This window comes from Anarrhichthys ocellatus, unplaced genomic scaffold, assembly GCF_004355925.1.
Source record: "Anarrhichthys ocellatus isolate YVR2014 unplaced genomic scaffold, GSC_Weel_1.0 scaffold5, whole genome shotgun sequence".
Classification (NCBI taxonomy): domain Eukaryota; kingdom Metazoa; phylum Chordata; class Actinopteri; order Perciformes; family Anarhichadidae; genus Anarrhichthys; species Anarrhichthys ocellatus.
In genome coordinates, this window is record NW_022280035.1 from 5,704,727 (window position 1) to 5,723,269 (window position 18,543).

Sequence of the window (18,543 nt, forward strand, 5' to 3'; positions counted from 1 at the left end):
TGTTTGTTTACGACATTCTCTGGTTTGAAAGTGTCTGCTACACTTTATTGCACCTGTAACCACATCCAACCGTGATGTCAGAATATACCTGCACACCCTTGAATACACTTCTACATCACTGCAGCAAGGTCAGATATTCTCTCCCTTTTGATGTGAACAACCAAGCAAAAGATTTCTTCCAGGAGAGACTGTCTGAAAATATTTGCCATAATATCCATATTTAAGTGTCGCGGGCGCCTCTATATCAACCAACCTTTTTACCTTGTAACTTATAACTATAAACACAAGTTGGACAAACCAGTTCTTTTTAAAACGTAACTCAACCATTAAACCACTGGAGGTCAGCAAAATCAAGATTTTCATATTGTGTGAATGAGCGATCCAATGATTTAGCAGGAACACAGAAGGGACAAAGATAATGAACCACTAGAGATATAAACAAATGTTGACCGGGAAGCATAACTACCACTGGGGTTAAAACAGCAATCTAGATACTGCGAGCTGATGAGCTGATGTGAGGCAATACACTGAACTTCCTGTGTAAAACTGGTGGAGCCCCCTTCAGATTACTCTTTAAATTGCCTTCCTGAAAACAAAATCCTCTTGTGGCGCAACGACGATCTGAACTAAACTGAACTGTGGGTGTTAAGGAAGTGACCCAAAACTCCAATCTTGTGTCCTATAAAAATCAACAAATTTATGAACATGAGTAATGACACACCTCTCTAAAGCACCACTTGATGGCACATTCTGTCAGGCCCCCTCAGCTCAAATGCGCCCCTTTTACAGGAAATAATGTTACTCCATTTCAAGAGAAGTGAAAAAGAAACACAACTTGTTACAGCTCACTCAAGTGACAGATGAAGTTAGAAACCATGTCCCAGAAGGTATTGTTCATTGAGGTGAGTTAAATCTGACTTTTCATGATATAATAATCATGATATTTAATTCATATGTTATTGATAATTTCCTTCACAGACACAAATCATTCAGTTCATTGATGCTGTTGTACACTAATAGAATATATTTGCGGGTTGATTATCTCAGCTGTTGTTGCTACATTACACAACCCAGAGTCAGACAGAAATTAAGGCAAACTGCTCTGAAGATGTTCCAGTGATGTGTCCAGCTGTTGACACCAACAGCATAGATTTCCTCTCCTTGGCATGGTACAAGGTCAGTGAATCAATTCATAAATGTTGCTAAATTTAAGCTGCGATTCATTCCAGACTGATAGATTGTGTGTCATTGACTTTCATTTAATCTGATGTGAACTGATGACTTTTTGGTTACAGCTTAACAAGCTCAACAAAACAAAAGTTGGCATCATCAGGAGGGGTAAAGATAACAAGACTAGGCAGTACAAAAGCATTCGTTCACCCAACCCCAGGTTTGGAGAGAAACACAGTCTTGTGATCCCCGGTGTGACGCCTGAAGACTCGGGCACCTACGAATGTGAAATTAGTGCGAAAGTGGGGCAACAAAATCAGAATCATGAAGTCCACCTAACGGTCCACGGTAAGCTTTGATTTATATCACTCTATTAAAGCATCTCAACTGAGCTACACACATATCTGGATGATATATTGACAACTGTTGTGATATCTAATCTCTAAATTTGGGATTTCTTATGTAATGACAAGATGTTTTTGGTAGATATTTGACAATAAAAGTTGCAGGATAAGCAAGTTGCAAAAGTATTTAAAGTCTACAAAGTAATTGTTGTTAGTATCACAGTTTCAACATTGGAATTAAACTCTGTTAAATACCATATATAATGCACAGTCATATTTCACTATGCATTTGATGGGGTAGAGGGTTAAATACATACTAATGCTCAGAAATGTGTGTTGGAGGTATTTGGTTACAACTTTTGAAGATGCACCAAAAATTTAGAACTTTATCAATATCATGTTAATTAACTTTTAAATGAATTCACTTTTATGACCCAAACTTGTCTGCTTCAACCTCTGCATCTGCAAACAGTCACAGAACTTGCTGAGCCACATCAAACAGCAGGAAACACCCATCTTCATCCATCTTCTCAAACCCACTCAATATTTTCCTTTCCACTGTGACAATTATGCATTTGCCTCCATATGTATTTTACCATTCGGTAAAACAAAATGTAAACCAACAGACAAATATTACATCTGGTGAAACAATCCCTATTTCAGATAAAAACATGTCAGTGCAGAAATTTTGTGAAATTGTCAGTTGCATTTTTTTAAAGAAATAATGTTTAATCTTTGACGAGATCTAGGTATCAAACAAGACTTATTGCTGTGATAGATTTCTACCTGTCTGCACTGAAATATCTATTTTATAGACTGATTTCTTTGTCTAAATACAGAGTGTGTGACCCAGACTGACACGATAACAACGATAATGACTACTGTGTTGAACGCGACTCAGCCCGTCCTGCCCTGCCCCAAACAAGAGGAAGACATACCAGCCATGTGGAGCATTGTAGGCTACACGGCAGTGGGCCTCACCAAAATCGTGTTATCTCTAATCAGCATCTGGGTAAATATACTCTATTTATCTTCACGCATTTGTTTGGATTTCTTACAGGTTATGAAGCAATCATTTATTCATAAAACACCTGAACTAAGTGCTTTGTAGATAAAGAAAATTTAAATGACCAAGAATGTGTAATGAAGAGGAGGAATTGGTCAAAGCATTTAAGGGGTCTGGCGGTGGAATAGGGGAGGTACTGTACCAATCAATGTAGTGCTTTAAAGAGATATTGTGTTGAGTGATCCTGTAACAAATATTACAACCCAAACTACTGAAAACCCATTAAATTTAAAGCAGAATGAAAAGTAACAGAGATTTCTTGCATGGTTACGGACATTTGCAAACCAAAGAATAGTGGTTAAAACACAGATTTGAAAAATGAAGACATCTGTGTCAAGATGCTTTTGTTAGCAAGAACATGTTTTTGTGATTCACAATGTGACTCTGATAACCCTCTGCACGTCACCTGGGTTTGAAGGGGAATTACAGCTGTAGAACAGTGTTTTTTTTAGCACAGCCTTCTGTGGAAGTATATGATTCCAGTTAAATGGGGCCTAAAATGGATCCTTGAGGAACACCACAAGAGGAAGGTTTATATCCCTATAACCAAGATTCATCTATCATTCCAATGAGAAGTAAATTACTCTTGGCCAAGTTGTAATTGTGTCTGAACCGAACCTAATATTCTATTTGGAGGACTTGTTGATCTGTTGTATTTGACTCTAAGTGGACACTTTATTAGATAATCCTGTAAAATGTAATACAGTTTAACACAATAGTTCAGCCATAAATTCTCCCTTTACAAAGTTAATACTGTTTTGTTTTTGTTGGCACTATCAGAGTGGTATTGATTCAACGATATGTTTATTAATAAGATCTATAATAATATCATAATTATATATTATTGATATATTACGTATACTGTATATATGCCGACCCCTACAAACATAGAGGGAGAGGAATATTAGAAACACATTTCAATACAATGTAGTCCAGTACAAGACAAGCACTAACTACGACCTTGATAGTAAACATATTGCTAAATGAATACCTCTCTGACAGTGTCAACACAAACTGAGCATAATTATCTGTGCAGAGGTAGAATGTATGGCTGAGCTGTTGCATGGGATTGCATTAGAATGTATTGGTGTAATAAAGTGGACAGGGAGGATAGTTTTTAAAAGGAAATACGCATGATCAGATGTGTTATTGTAACACTTTGTATGATTCTACTTGACACAGAAAATCAAGCAGCATTGATGGCAGTTTAGTTTCTGTATTTTCTTTCTTTGGTTTGGAAACCCCATATCCTGTAGGAGTAAAGCTGTTTGTATCTGTGAGATTTTTACACCTTTTACGTTATCATGTTTGGTTGTTTTTGTGGACAGATTGTAGGCGAGCTGACTCCTCCTCTGAGGCACCATTTCCTCTAACAGCAGTTCACTTCCACCTTAAGGGATTTTTCGAACAAACAGTGGGTGGGCTTCTTTCCAGTTAAACAATTCACTGACTTGATTTGTCTTGTGCTGTTTTGTCTCTTGTTTTTTCTGGTCGTGCAGGTTATTCAAGCTGTCAGTAAGAGGTCCTCAAGACGACGCCAGCATAAGTGGTGAAGCTGACCTGTGAAATGATATCGACCCACAAATCATCTCAGTTAGCAATTGCAAGTGATTTTATTTTTGCAATTCTTATTTATTCTACTTTACTTTGTTTTCAGAGATATTCATATATTTGTTTTTCCCAGTTACGTTTGTAAAAATGTGTCACTGTGCTGAACTAAACCAAACCACATGTTGCATTTTTTAATGGCATGAAAGAGGTCAATTGAACCAGAAAGGTTTTTCATAACTAAACAGGAACAGACATGAAAGGAGGAACAAAAACCTCCACGCACACACCGCTACAGGTGTAAAGAGCAGATGATGGCCCATATTGTGATAGCAGATCTTGTAACATTGAATTTACCTGATTACGATGCACAGGGATTTAAACAAACTTCTGATATGATAACGGTCAGCTTGTGATTCATGTTTTTAATTGTTCTGTTTATAAATGTAAAATAATGCATTTCATTTTGAATAATAAACTCAGCAACTGTATTTTCACTCACCTCATTTTGTCCTTTTAGTTCCTGTCAAGAATCAAATGCTCAAAGAGAATTTCACTCTGAAGTGGCACCACAAACACCAATAATTTCAACAAGTCTTTATCAGATGTACAGTAAATTGCTGTTACGTTATCTTTAAAAAGTAAGTTTCGGCCTCTCTTTTAAATAGCAAAGCCCTCTTGAGCTGAGTGCAGTTCCTGTTTAAGAAGTGATGTGAAAGTGCTGCATGTTGAAAGTCTGTATTCATGCTCTTCGGTCTGTATTGACTTCCCTCTGTATGGGCATGTAAAGAAATCCAGCAGCTATTATCCTGCAGACACCTGCAGTAAAACCCACTAATCATCACAGTGAGGGAGAGAGCATCTACCGCTGAGTTCTCCTCCTGGTTTACAAAGTCAAACTAATACAGGAAAGGCATTAAATGGATCACTGCTTTTTGAAAATATTGATTTGAAATCACAACAGAGGCATCACACTGAGTGTAGCTCAGCAGGTACATAGTGGAGAAAAATGTGCACAGATCACCACCTACTGGCCCATCCTCAGATGACACCACCACCAGTCAGCAAAATCTAAAATCAACGTAATCATCAAGATTTATTCTAAAGAATTTAACTGTTTTAAAACGGGGTTTAAATTATTTTAATTGCAATATGATGCTTCATGAAGTGAGCCAGAGTAATAATTGTAAACTTTCACGAGTGTTTAATAAAATATATTATGAATTGATTAATCAAATGTACCTTTGAAATTATACATCGGCCACTTAATTAAACAAAAGCAGACAGATATAGATGGTGAAAAATATTTTTCTGATTCCATCTTTTTGTTAATGAGATAATTATTTACTTTAAAATGTAATCACAAATACAATTTGGAAAGGCTTTATTTTTATTTTATTTAATTATGTAATTTTCCAATTATTTTAAAGAAACAAAAAAATAGCACACATCAAATGACAATTGATACGTGAACCAGACAACAAGCTGCTTTGACCAATCGAAAGCACTGACACCGTACACGCTGGCCAATCAAAGTGCTTGTTGCTGCCATTTGGGTGGGCCACTTTCTAATAGCTGTTTCTTAAATGTATCAATTTATTAATTAAATAAAAAAGAACTCTTAAAAGTGCACACTTATTCCTTTAGCATGGTCCAGGCCACATTTCTATCTCCTCCACTGGAGTTGAAAAGTGACAGATAATATGAAACTTTAGACCTTTTCAAACTTGAATACATCGTTCATTGTCTCGTTCGAGATGAACTGCGCCTTGCCTGGAAAGTGGACAAGGTCAGGCGGCAGCAGCGGCAAGTCGGAGACAAAAAGCTGCAGTCAAGTCAGACAGTTTCCAGCAGCCTTTAAATACAGGATGTCACAGAAACCTTTACATCCTGTTGGATTCATCTTCAGGCTATCTGTGGTTTACAGACCACATTTGTGTTTGTAGAAATGTGTGTATCATTGTGTACTATCATTTGTTCTGTTTGTGTCTGTCTTGTAAAACACATTGCAATCAATGTTCATTTAGATAAGTGCTATATAAATAACCTTCATTACTTTTATTATTATTATCAACTACACTGGATACTATTGTTAACAGGTTAAACCTTCATTGCACAACATGAGTCTAATGGCCTACAATCTACCGTTGAATATTACAAATACACAGAAAATTAGGATTTTCAACAAAACCTGTTTGTTGTCAAAACTAAGAACCAATCAGGTCTTTGATCTGTTGACAGCAAGGCGTCGGTGGAGAGCAACTGCAGCGTCTGGCTCTAAAAACTGCGGCTGCTTCGATCTTGTGAGGTTATCATGACCTCGGACCAAGTCATGATCAAGTTGGCCACATATCTAACCGGCATGCATTGCCTTCCTGGAAGACCCGCCCCTACTCTGCTTCTGATTGGCTCTTGACTGCTTTTAAAGTTAAAGTTACCCATAGCTATGATGCTAACTGGCTCATTAAACACTACAGGTCTGTGTGGAGTGACTTAGATTAATGGTGAATCGAAAATTTGCGCCAGCATTTTTGGGAAGCTAGCACCTGCGGGGGTGGATAGCTAGCCAGCCAGTAAGTCAGGCTTACAAACCCCGCTGTGAGCTTGCTGGAGGTCTCTCAAGAGATGCTCCACAAGACTGCCAGCAGTCCCCGCCGACTTCCCTGAGGCTCTTTGGTGGAGGAGCAGAGCACAGTGGGGCTTGCTAGAGGCTAGGTGCTGTGGGATAAAGCCAGGGGGCTGTCCAGCCTAGTGAACACCCCACCTCAAACAGACCAAGACCAGGCTTAGGTGTCGTATTGCTGGGCCCTCTGGAGGGACGGGAGGCATGGTAGAACCAGAACCTGGACTGCATGGAGCAGACTGTCAGACACAGTAGCTTTAAGTAACATCACTTACTTACTTTAACCCAAATCAGGGGTGAAGTGTAGGTAATGCAGTTGAATTGGAGCCCATGGGGTGAGAGGGTCTAAAGGGAGTGAACACCTTTTTAGGGCATAGAATACAGAGTCAGGCTTTTAAAATGCCTGTATTCAAACAAGAACTCTCAATATTATAAAAATGGTACCATTGTAAACCCTTCTAAAAGACAAACCCATGTCCACCATTTCTTTGGGGGGGGGGGGGGGGCATGGAGGACACAATAAGTGTCAATGGATGCGCTCTGTGTAATCCTGTCCATGTCCTTGTCAAACTTTGAACACTTTTAAAACCCCTCATCACCAGCAGTCATCCTTCTTTTCTCATGCTTTGCCTCATGAAATTGATGCCTTTAATTAAAGCTCGTAATCCTCCTGTTGTTCCAGGACTTTACCATAGAAATAAATCCTGGAACTGACACACATTTTGCCATTTTCTTCTGCATGCCCTTGAATCAGAGTGGTATACATATATATATATTATATCTACATATATATACATATACATATATACATTTACTACTTATTATTACTTTTATTACTACTTTGTATTACTACTTTATCTACTAAAAAAGCATCTTGCAAATAGACATATCTCACGATTGCCTGTGTTTGTATTAGAACCAGATCCACATTTAAATATTTGCTTGTTTTAGTTCGAAATATACAACAGTGCTTTAAAGTTTTAAATGTGTCTCCCCGTATTTTATTTTTTTGTGTATCTTTTGACTACACACTTGCGACGCACATGACAAGTAGGCGTAGTTAATCTTCTGTGAAGTGGGACAGAGGCTTCAAAGTGCGTCCTGACTCCTCTCGGCCAGTCTGCTGCTCCTTCTCCAAACGGAGCAACACTTCACTCGGGAGATGAAAATATCAGTTGTGTCCAAGAAGCTGTGGTGCGTCCACAAACAGCTGCTTGTCCTGCTCGTTCCTCTCCTGTTTCTGCCGCTCCTTTTCACTCTCCCGGAGAAGGTGAGTGGTTTTACGCTGTTAGTTCACGTGAGTGTCTTTTCGTCATGGAAAATGAATTAAATTAATTACAGGCTCAGTGGTGGAAGACGTACTCAGACCCTCTGCAATACAAGTAGAAATACCACAGTCTAAGAAGTAGCCTTTGTACTACTGAGGTAAAAGTACAGAAGTATTATCAGAAAATATCCTTTATGCAGATCGGATCCTTTCAAAGTTTTTTCTACTTTGTGTACCAAATTAGTACAGCATCATATCATAGCCTTAAAATAAGAAGCATATCATGTGTTTTTTTTAATGCGTGTTAAATAGATGTAGTGGAGTAAAAAGTACAATAGTTCCCTCTGAAAGGTAGTGGAGTAGAAGTAGTCAATGAAGTAGCTTACAATGGAAATACTTAAATAGAGTACAAGTTTCTCAGTTGTAGCAATAAAAAAATAAATATGTCAAATATTATTTGCTAAACCAGCCGTTAAAGTAGTAATTTGCAGAAATGCCACAATGAACTGTACACTATTCTTCATGTACTTTATTTTACTGTAATCCATCACTTGTGAAACACAATTGTGTTGTTGACTTGCTTCCTTCTTTTTTTTCTCATCTCTGAATTTGGCTGAACATTAACAATCATGCGTTGCTTATCTTTTAGGAGGGAAAATGTCTTTATGTGGTGGTGCTGATGGCTATATTGTGGTGCACAGAGGCCCTTCCTCTGGCCATCACTGCGATGTTTCCGGTCTGCCTCTTCCCAACACTGGGAATTCTTCCATCCAAAAGAGTCTGCCCTCAGTACTTCCTCGAAACCAATTTTCTTTTCCTCAGCGGTCTTCTGATGGCGTCGTCCATCGAGGAGTGGGGCCTGCATCACAGAATCGCCCTGAAGGTCCTCACTATCGTCGGCGTAAAACCAGCCTGGTGAGAAAATAATGAAATTCTATCATTTTTCTCATTTCCAACAAATCTCATGAAAAGTACAAAACCAACAAGGAATTTACAAGTATAGCCAAATCCTGTTATATCTTATTCCTCTGTGCCATAGAGCTCAATTGTTCTAACTATTAAAAACACTTCAGTGAGCCACACAGTTGCACCACGAAACATGTTCTTTTATTATAATGAATATGGGCTCTGTAGTTTATTTCGAGTCGATCCAACATGCACCATCCTGCTGCTGACAATACTCACTATCACCCAACGTGTATTAATCCGCAGCTGAAAATAGTCCGAAACAAAAACACTATTTATCCCTGTTTGAGCAATGTTTGCTATAAAAAGTGCAGTGTCCAGCTGTTTTAGGAAATCAAAAGATGTTTAAAAAGATAGGTGTGAATGTATGTCCAGTCTTTATGTGTTGGAGCCACAGACAGGGCAGGGAAGTCAAAAACTGTCGAGAAAGAGACAAATACATGGACTTTTTGTGGGATTTATTGACAAAATAATATAAATGTTATCCTGTATGTGAGAGTGCTTATTTCAAAAATAACATCTTCCAAGTCAGCAGCCATGATCGCGATTTAAATGACTGATTTGAGATTGAATTACTTTCCTAGGCTCATACTGGGAATGATGCTGACCACGTCCTCCCTGTCCATGTGGCTCAGCAACACCGCCACCACAGCCATGATGCTCCCTATCGCTAATGCCATCCTGGAGAGTCTGTTTGGAGACCTGGAGACCCTGAAAGAGAATTGCAAGTGCACAAAGGACCCCGAGGGTGATATAATAAATGGTACGTTGTATGTCGCTTACCTGACATGTGACTGTTTACTTAGAGCTGATCTAATCAATGTTGCTATTCTAACAATGGCTGGAACTACTACGCATAATGTGAAAGGTATAGTGATTAGTGATGAGTTTCCCTCAGTACTACTGAGCATTTTATCTTTCAGCTGATCTCTTTGGTTTTCTGGTACTGTTTTCACTCTCACCGCGATGATCAACCCACTGTGCAATATTTTGTTCAGGAGTTAGTGGAGACCAAAAACAGAGCTAAAAGAGAGTAAATATTCACTGGTTGTGTAAATAACCAAATGTTTCCTACTGCCCCGAGGTGACAAAAAATATATTAAAAAATGATAATGCTAGTTTAATTAAAAGATGTCCAAAAGGTGACGTTACTAAAATGTGCAAAGAAGATGGTTGTATTGTTTTAAGCTTGTCTTCACGGTTCTTTAATATATAACTTAAGTTGTGAACTTCGTACAGTTTTTCCAATAGACTGAGTCCTAGAATGCAAAGTTAGTCAATATTCAAGTGGTAAGTGATTAATGATGCAGGGTGAACTTAAAGTCATAAATATGAACAGTACAGAACATCATGCAGAGCTGAAGCTGAAGATTTGACTCATGTTTATACTGCAGGACAAAAACCCTTTGTTTCACTTTCTTTCAGGTCGGCCTAGTGTAAAGCTGCATTCACTGCCCTCAGTGCCCTCCGAAAACCAAATGCTGTCAAACGACGGGTGAGAAAAACACTCAGATCGTTTGACACAATCCTAAACATCCTCAAACCAGCAACTCTAATGATGTTTGAATGGTGTTTTTTAAAGGAAGCTCGACATTTTGGGAAAAATGGATATGTGCTTTCCTACCAAGAGTTAGGTGAGAAGATCAATAGTGCTCTCATGGCTGTATGGTAAATATGAAGCCACAGCGAGGAGGCTTAGCATCAAAGCTGCAAGCAGGGGCAAAATCTAAAAAAAACGAGCTATAACATGTTAATTAGTGAGCTTTAGAGGTAGATGGATTATAGCTTTGGTCAGAGCAAGGCTAACTGTTTCCCCCTGTTCCCAGTCTTTATGCTAAGCTAAGCTAACCAGCTGCTGGCTTTAATTTCCATATTTATTGTAAAGACATGAGAGTGGTATCAATCTTCTCATCTTACTCTCGGCAAGAAAGCAAATATGCGTATTTCCTAAAGTCATGTTGAACTCTTTTGATGAAAATAACTTTCTCCAAACTCTGGGGGAGTTCATGTGCTTGTCCACAATTCATTTGAAGTAATTATGTCTCTTAAAACTTGAAAAAGGACGGATGGGACAGAGCAGAGCGACAAGAGTACGGCTGAGGAGATCCGATCGGAGTCGGAGTATCAACTGAAGGTGTGGAAAGGATTCTTGATCTGTATTCCTTATGCAGCGAGTATTGGAGGGACCGCCACACTGACCGGCACCACGCCCAACCTCATCCTGATTGGACAGCTGAAAAGGTAACTACTTTATTTTGTACAGCATTTTATACAGTAAAAACTTCATTCAAAACAATGCTTTTCCAGCAGATTGAAGAAAATTGTCTTTGTTTCACAGCTACTTTCCAGACTGCGAAGACATCAACTTTGGCTCTTGGTTTGCGTTCGCTTTCCCGCTCATGATTGTTTTCCTGTTTTTGGGATGGATTTGGATTGCGTTTCTCCACGGGGGATTGAATGCACGGTAATGGGGTGTCAGACGTTTGCTTATTGCAGATTAAGAAGTTTTATAAAATAATTTAAAAATAATATTTGGACTGATATCCCATTTCGAGCCAACACATTAAAGGCAAAATGTCTCGATGGTTCTATGAGAGAAAATACTGTTTATTGTCAGAATGACCAAGGTTTGTTCATCTTTGTAAATATCAAGTACAGTAATGTTCTCCTTGAAATATCTGTCACGTACTGTATTTGTTTTATTTTATGCAGGTTGTGCTTCACGAAACACGACCGGAGAGCTCAGGCCGAGGCCAGAGCAAGGGCTCTTATAGAGGACGATTACAGAAAACTAGGGCCCATATGGTGAGGACTCGTGTATGTCTTCAAATCTCATGCAACACAGGATGAATGTGTGCATTCTTTTTTTTTTTTTTTAATCACAGAGCCATTTTACTGACTTTAACTTCCCTTTCAGTTTTGCAGAGGGAGCTATCTCTTTCTTTTTTGTATTGTTTGCAGTTCTGCTGTTCACAAGAGATCCCAAATTCATCCCCGGCTGGTCTGTGTTTTTTAAAAAAGGGTAAGAAAGGTGCACTTGATAAAAAAAATAAAATAAAGTAGCTTATTTGTGATGACATAATTTCTTGTTTGGAAATTATCCGTTTCTATGTATGATAATGATCCCCTCCTCGTTGCCCTGCAGGTACGTCTCAGACGCAGTCACTGGTGTGATCATTGTGTCCATGTTGTTCTTCTTCCCGTCGCAGAAACCTTCTCTGAGCTGGTGGTTTGACCCTCAAGGTCAGTCAGCTTTTACTATAAACAACACCCCTGTTAACGATGAATTAACCTAGTACTATATGCATATATGTATATATGTAATTTAAGTTATCGTGGAAAAATAAACATATTTGATTAGATTTGTGCCACACAATAAGGGCTGTAAAAAGGAACAAAGTGAGAATATCATTTATCAAAGAGATAACAAATTGAAGCAACCAGTTAGCGGCTTGTGGAGAGTCAGCAGTTAATATTGATGAACAAATATTTGTTCATATATCTTCCAGCGCAACTGTTGCAAATACTGCAAATATGTCAAGGAATGTTAATAATGTAGATTAGAGAGTCTGAGAACATTTCCCGTCTGAAGCTGAAACTGTAGTTTCTCTGTTTCTGTGATTACAATAATCTCTCAGAACTATGTTGTCACACTTTGGGGTTTTTGTTTGTGTGTTGTGTGCGAGTACAGTATGTACGCATCCGCTCTGTGTGCGCTGCAGACACGTGTGAGTGTGCGTGTGTGTGTGCGATTGTGTATAGTATGTTCAGCTGGTCAAATAAACTGCTGGACGCAAGAGGAAAAAAAATAAAAATAAGCAAATCATGGGGCTCATTTGTTCGTCTCAATAGGTCAAGAATACAACTATATTTTCAACCAGTATGGAACATTTTTCATTATCTCACCAAAATATATGAATAAAAACCCATGTATGGGATACAGTACAGAAATAGTAACAACAACGTCAAAATTGTCAGCAATGTATAAAACATAAAATAAAACACTCTGGATTTGTGGCTTAATCTTTTAATTTAAGATGCTTATTCTGTTGAATGTTTTAAACATGAATATGCTATGATTAAGTATGTACAGGAAGTAACTTGTGCAGATTTGACCAACTAAATACTGAATCTGATGTCGAATCCGCAGACACCAGTGATGTCATATACATGAACAATGTGCATATAAATATATATGGACATATTTCATTATAAATAACATCAAAATCTTGAATTGAAGTTCCTCATGGCTTGTTTCCCTCCATATTTTTCCTCAGCATCAAACACTCCTTATGTACCTCTCCTATCATGGAAGAAAGCTCAGGAGTCTGTTCCCTGGAATATCATTCTGTTGCTCGGGGGCGGCTTCGCTATGGCTAAAGGTTGTGAGGTAAACGTGTTGTTACAACCGCATTCCAATTGAACATCCCTACAACACCCCACATAGTTCCACACATTCCCACATGAAGCTGTCCAGTACAACCACAGTTGGGGTTATGGGCTTTGCTCATGGGCACCTCAGTGAAGGAGGGGCATGCGCTGGTTTTCACTTTCCCCTTCCAGATCTATCCTGGTGGTTCGGGGGATTGGACCGCTCTAACCTTTAATGTATACCTGTATGCATGTAAATATATAAATACTGGTGCTATTTCCCTAGTTCCATATTCACATCTAACTCTAGGCAAGAAAGTGAATAAGTATACCAAAAAGTTGAACTAATCCTTTAATAGTTTAGTTTCCTTCCTGCTGAATGCAGGATTAGTGACTAAACTGTAAAAGTTTACTTGTCATAAGTCTGTGTAATAAATGTATCTCTCCTCTGTCCTGTTTGCTCTGTGCTGCTCTGCTCTGCTCGGTTCTGTTCTCCACTTTGCTTTATTATGTTGAGATTTGATCTTTGACCTTTGACCCAAATCTTGTGGCATTTGGCAGGAATCTGGACTCGCCACATGGATCGGGGGCCACCTCCAGCCTTTGGCCGAGGTCCCTCCTGCTGCAGCTGTGATGTTGATCACTGCTTTCCTGGCCTGCTTCACTGAGTTCGCCAGCAACACTGCCACAATTATCATATTTTTACCCATCATTGCTGAACTGGTAAGAGAACTTAAAGACATATTGTGGGTGAGGCTCTCTTTTAGCTGTGTGACTCTGTTGATGATTAAGATAACAGTCAGGTAGATGAACTGGCAGTTACAAGACACGCTGTGGAAAATCGTAAATTTGACAGGGAACGGGGTTTGTTTCTGACCTTGTACTTTATGTTAGTCAAAGGCTTACTAGAGTTGTAAAATGTTTTTATGTTTGCAGCCTGTTGGACATTAACTGCTGTTGTCAGTAATCATTATCTGGAGGATTTTGTACTTTGCAGCGGTGCCTATACTGCAAACTACGCACTCAGAGAATTGTTTACAGGATGTATAGGAGGCTTAGTGACTGAGTTATCATATAAATGAAAAACATATCGGATCATGATGACCCAGGACTGTACTTGAAAGTTCACCCATATTACTAACCTCTAGCGATATGTAGCCATTCATATGCTTTTGGTTTCATTTTCCCAGGTGTTGAGATTGTAATATTTTTAACAGTTTTCATTGGAAATATTTTTTTTTACCAAATAAATGAAAACTATTGACAGTGTGTTTTGCAAATTATCCAAATTTACTGGGACACTGATTTTGTTAGATACTGAGATGTTGCCTTTAATTGGTCTGAATGTAATTTTTCAATCTGGAAACAAAACATAATTCCCGTCCATTCTACTGTGTGGGAGTCAAACATTTCAGAAATGGATACCTCAACACAAATTAACCCCAAACTACCTGCATAGCCGTAAAGGTGAGTGAGAATTTGGGTGAAGTGAACATTAATTCCCTCATTTAGCTGTGAACTTAGATTAAACTGTGTTATTATAACAGCTGGCAATGAGGCTTTAGGTACAGTCTGAAATTCCTTTTGAATGGATTGCCATTAAATGTTGTACAAACATTCATGGCCCACAGAGGATAAAGTCGAATGACCAAAGTAATTCCTGTAACCTACAGAGCCGCTAGCGTGGCATTAGACTGCTCGTCCTATTTCACGTCAAACACAAGGCAGTTTCTCTATGGCCTCACCATTTTACATCAAATAGAAGAATCAAGACCTTGTGTGCGTCATTTTCTTTTCAGCTGTGGCCGACATATTTGGTATCTTTGGACACCATCAGATCTTGTTTTGAAAACAATGCTTTGTTGGGTTTAAACAATGTTTTCCCATATGAAATAAGTTTGCAATAATGGCGCCAGCGAAAGTCTGAATGAAATGATTAACATCCTACCTTTAAAAACGTGCTGGATTTGTCTTTGTCTCTGCAGGCTATTCACGTCTCCGTGAATCCTCTGTACTTCATGATACCTGCAACAATAGGATGTTCATATGCCTTCATGCTGCCAGTCTCCACACCACCCAACTCCATCGCCTTCGCATCAGGACATCTCATGGTCAAAGACATGGTAAGATCCTCGCAGCACCAGACACGTAACGTTCCTTTTATCCCCTACCTTCATGTTTTCTGCTCCTGTCTTCTCAGGTGAAAACTGGCATTGTGATGAACATCCTGGGCATCCTCTCTGTCTCTCTGGCCATGAACACGTGGGGTGTTGCCATGTTTGACTTGAACACCTATCCAGAATGGGCACACCCCATTAACACGTCTGCTCTCGTTACTGATGTGCACCTATTACCTGTCCTGTCACTCAATGCTACGCTCTGATTACACACCCAAAGAGTATCCGACGATTGTACAAAGATTTAACACTAAACGGGGACAAATGTCTGTGTGTAGACGTCTGGCAGCTACAGCTGTTACCTGTTATGATGCATTTAATAAGTTTGTGACACTCAAGTGTCAGGAATTCCTGCTGTGAACTGTTATTTTTTTGGCACACTCCAAGTTTTAACATAAGAATGGTGCAACGAGATAAAAACAAGCAACAATATTTCTCTGCCTTCCTAAAATTGGACAGGAGAGACATTTAACCTCAACAACAGCGACAGCCGGAGCTCTGAAGAGAAACACCAGTCAGACTGCAGAGTGTGCTGTTTGTATTGATGCTCACCTCTGCTGGAAGAATGAGAGATACCTCTGTGAATAATTATTTTTAAATATATATTTGATATAAATATATTATTATATTTTGACTTTTGGTTAGAATCCCTGAGAGATCATGTTGCTCCTTTATGTATTATATGGCACATGTTTAAATCCACAGCACATAAACAATATTTTCAAAAACCTTTCTACGTTAATGAATCCAAATAATGAATTTTGTTATAGAGTGATTTGCATTAATATAACTGCTGTTACAAATAAATTGTCTGTATTTTGATGATATAAAAGAAACTGAATGAAATATTGCTAATTTAGTTGCATGTGGTCTATGCATTTGGCTGCGAGGAGAGCATTAAGGTTCATTATGAGAAGGACTTTGCTTTCAGAATATTTGCAACAGCTGAATTCTGCTTTAGTTTTGATACAAAATGTAACCCTCAATCCTCAGGTTTTGATGATCTATAGCTGTACTGCTGCAGGTTTAGCACCTATTTTAACACATTTTCACTTCCGTACACACAGAGAGAGCACAACGTTGTAAATTACTTACAATGTTTGTTTGGTGTCATAACCAACAACAATGTTTAACTTGTGCAAGGCTGGTTAATTTGTGCAAAACTATGAAATACTCAACCAAAAGCCACAGACCAAGACAGGATGTACCCAACTGTATATTTCAAATCTGTGTGTGTGTGTGTGTTGAGGAGAGAGATAGTGGGAGGCTCTAATACAGTTTCTCTGCCTTCACTGGTGGAGGTGCACAGCTATGCAGTGAGCTCAACACACTTGTAATAAAGACTGAAGAGAACAGTTCGCCTTTGAAATGTTTACTGGAAGCAAATGTGAAATTGCAAAAACAGTGTTGGGCAAAAGATGAAATAATTGTGACATAAGAGCTAAACCAAAGGTATTGTAAAATGAATAAGTTCAGTAGCAAGCAAACACATGGATAACTGTGACATTAGAATAATTGTCCCACACAGTAATTCAAATAGTTCACAAACACATTCTCACTCCAACTCGTCAAATACTGACGCTTGGTCAGTGCTCCTTGGCATCAGAGATCGACGCACTGGGTACCTGTTGTACCTGTATCAAGGTGTGTGTCAACATGCATGTGTCCTTTCAAAGTAAACTTCTGTCTTCACAGGAAGTTAGTATTAGGCAACAAAACTACAGTAGCAAAAGACTCATCGTGCATCGACACTTACAACTCATGTGACTTAATGACTCAAGTAACAAAATGTCAGCGTTTACTTTTAGTTTTGCATTGGACACAAACAATGGTCATCTGGCCCTAAGTAGACTCTCGTGCACTTTATTCTACGTCACATGACATAACTGTCCACTAATGTTGTGGGAGGATTTAAATTGGAGTTAGTTGAAAGCCGGGTGCCTCCTTGTGTCTATCTCCGATGCTGAGGGGCGCTGACCAACCTTTGATTTTTAAGAGTTAGGAGTGAGAGTTGAGTCCACAAGAGTAGAAGTAAAATATGTAGAGACCCCAACAGTAATTTATCAGTTTCTTAGAATGCAGTGTTAGCAACACATCAGCTCCAGACAGCTAGCTAGGTTAGCAGCAAGGTTGTAGGTTGTAGGATATGGAGCCAAATCCAGGCTAATAGTTGTAATCATTTGAAAAAAAAATTTAAACTGAAAGTTCAAATTTTGGTCTTGAACTTTGAAAAATACAACAATGTATTCAAACGAAACATAAGTGAAGGAAAGGTTTATGGAGGTTAAATATAACTTTGTTCTAGTTGTGGAATTGTTTTTTCCCTCTGGCTCCATAGTAGGTTGTGTAGGTTGTCAGTATTTATCACAGATTTGACAAAGTGGCGGTTGTAACGTTAAACTGCCATGGTTGGTACTATCAACAGAATGTCAGTTAATCCGAGGATAGAACTCTATCAACCTACCAACTGCTGGTAGGCGGCAGAACAAATGTTAATTACTGGCCCTACTTTTTTTTATTGATTTGTGTCCTGTTAGAATAAGAAAATATGACGCAACACTTCTTTTATTAAGTTAATTACTTCGGTGGAAGATGTGTATCAGTCAAAAGGTTTATACTTGTGTAACTGGAGGAAAGTGTAAAGGCCTGCAACATGCAACCAGAAACAGTTTAGTAATGCGACAGACAGAAGCCAAGCAGGTTAACTATGTGTGATCACACTTACATCAGCATAACACAGTGTGTGAGCGGACTGAAACAAACATAAAAATTGCAACACGTTCTGAGACGGTGACCTTTGTCACATTGCGTGCGTGTGATTGTATCATGCCTGTCCATATGATTTCGTGTCATTTATGGTTTACATTTCCCACGTGGGAACTTGTAGGCGACCCACAAATACCAACATGACAGTGACTGTTCAGAGAGGTTCCTCTTTTAATCCTCATAATCCTACAACACTTCCCAATCCTGCTTTTCCTTAAACTCATATTGTCACATCAGTTGTGAGA

General features: G+C 38.8%; 2 protein-coding genes across 4 annotated transcripts; both read left to right on the plus strand.

Annotated features, from left to right (window-relative positions):
• The first annotated feature begins 748 nt into the window (after positions 1 to 748).
• LOC116382056 (uncharacterized) lies at positions 749 to 5,162 on the plus strand. Of its 3 annotated transcripts, XM_031844736.1 has the most exons (5): positions 749 to 902; positions 1,048 to 1,176; positions 1,296 to 1,518; positions 2,354 to 2,526; positions 4,080 to 5,162. In XM_031844736.1, the coding sequence occupies exons 1-5, from the start codon at positions 861 to 863 to the stop codon at positions 4,131 to 4,133; spliced, it is 621 nt and encodes a 206-aa protein (XP_031700596.1). In that variant the 5' UTR covers positions 749 to 860; the 3' UTR covers positions 4,134 to 5,162. The 3 variants fall into 3 exon arrangements, with proteins under 3 accessions (XP_031700596.1, XP_031700594.1, XP_031700595.1); XM_031844734.1 differs by lacking the exon at positions 4,080 to 5,162 and having other exon boundaries at positions 2,354 to 4,057; XM_031844735.1 differs by lacking the exon at positions 4,080 to 5,162 and having other exon boundaries at positions 1,075 to 1,176; positions 2,354 to 4,057.
• A 2,695-nt stretch (positions 5,163 to 7,857) lies between these two features.
• On the plus strand, positions 7,858 to 16,387 carry slc13a3 (solute carrier family 13 member 3). Its single transcript, XM_031844704.1, has 13 exons — positions 7,858 to 8,021; positions 8,668 to 8,933; positions 9,569 to 9,747; positions 10,410 to 10,479; positions 11,046 to 11,225; positions 11,323 to 11,448; positions 11,697 to 11,789; positions 11,902 to 12,006; positions 12,130 to 12,227; positions 13,262 to 13,374; positions 13,917 to 14,078; positions 15,341 to 15,478; positions 15,556 to 16,387. Exons 1-13 carry the CDS (start codon positions 7,914 to 7,916, stop codon positions 15,736 to 15,738), a joined length of 1,821 nt encoding a protein of 606 aa, XP_031700564.1. The 5' UTR covers positions 7,858 to 7,913; the 3' UTR covers positions 15,739 to 16,387.
• The last annotated feature ends 2,156 nt before the right edge of the window (positions 16,388 to 18,543 follow it).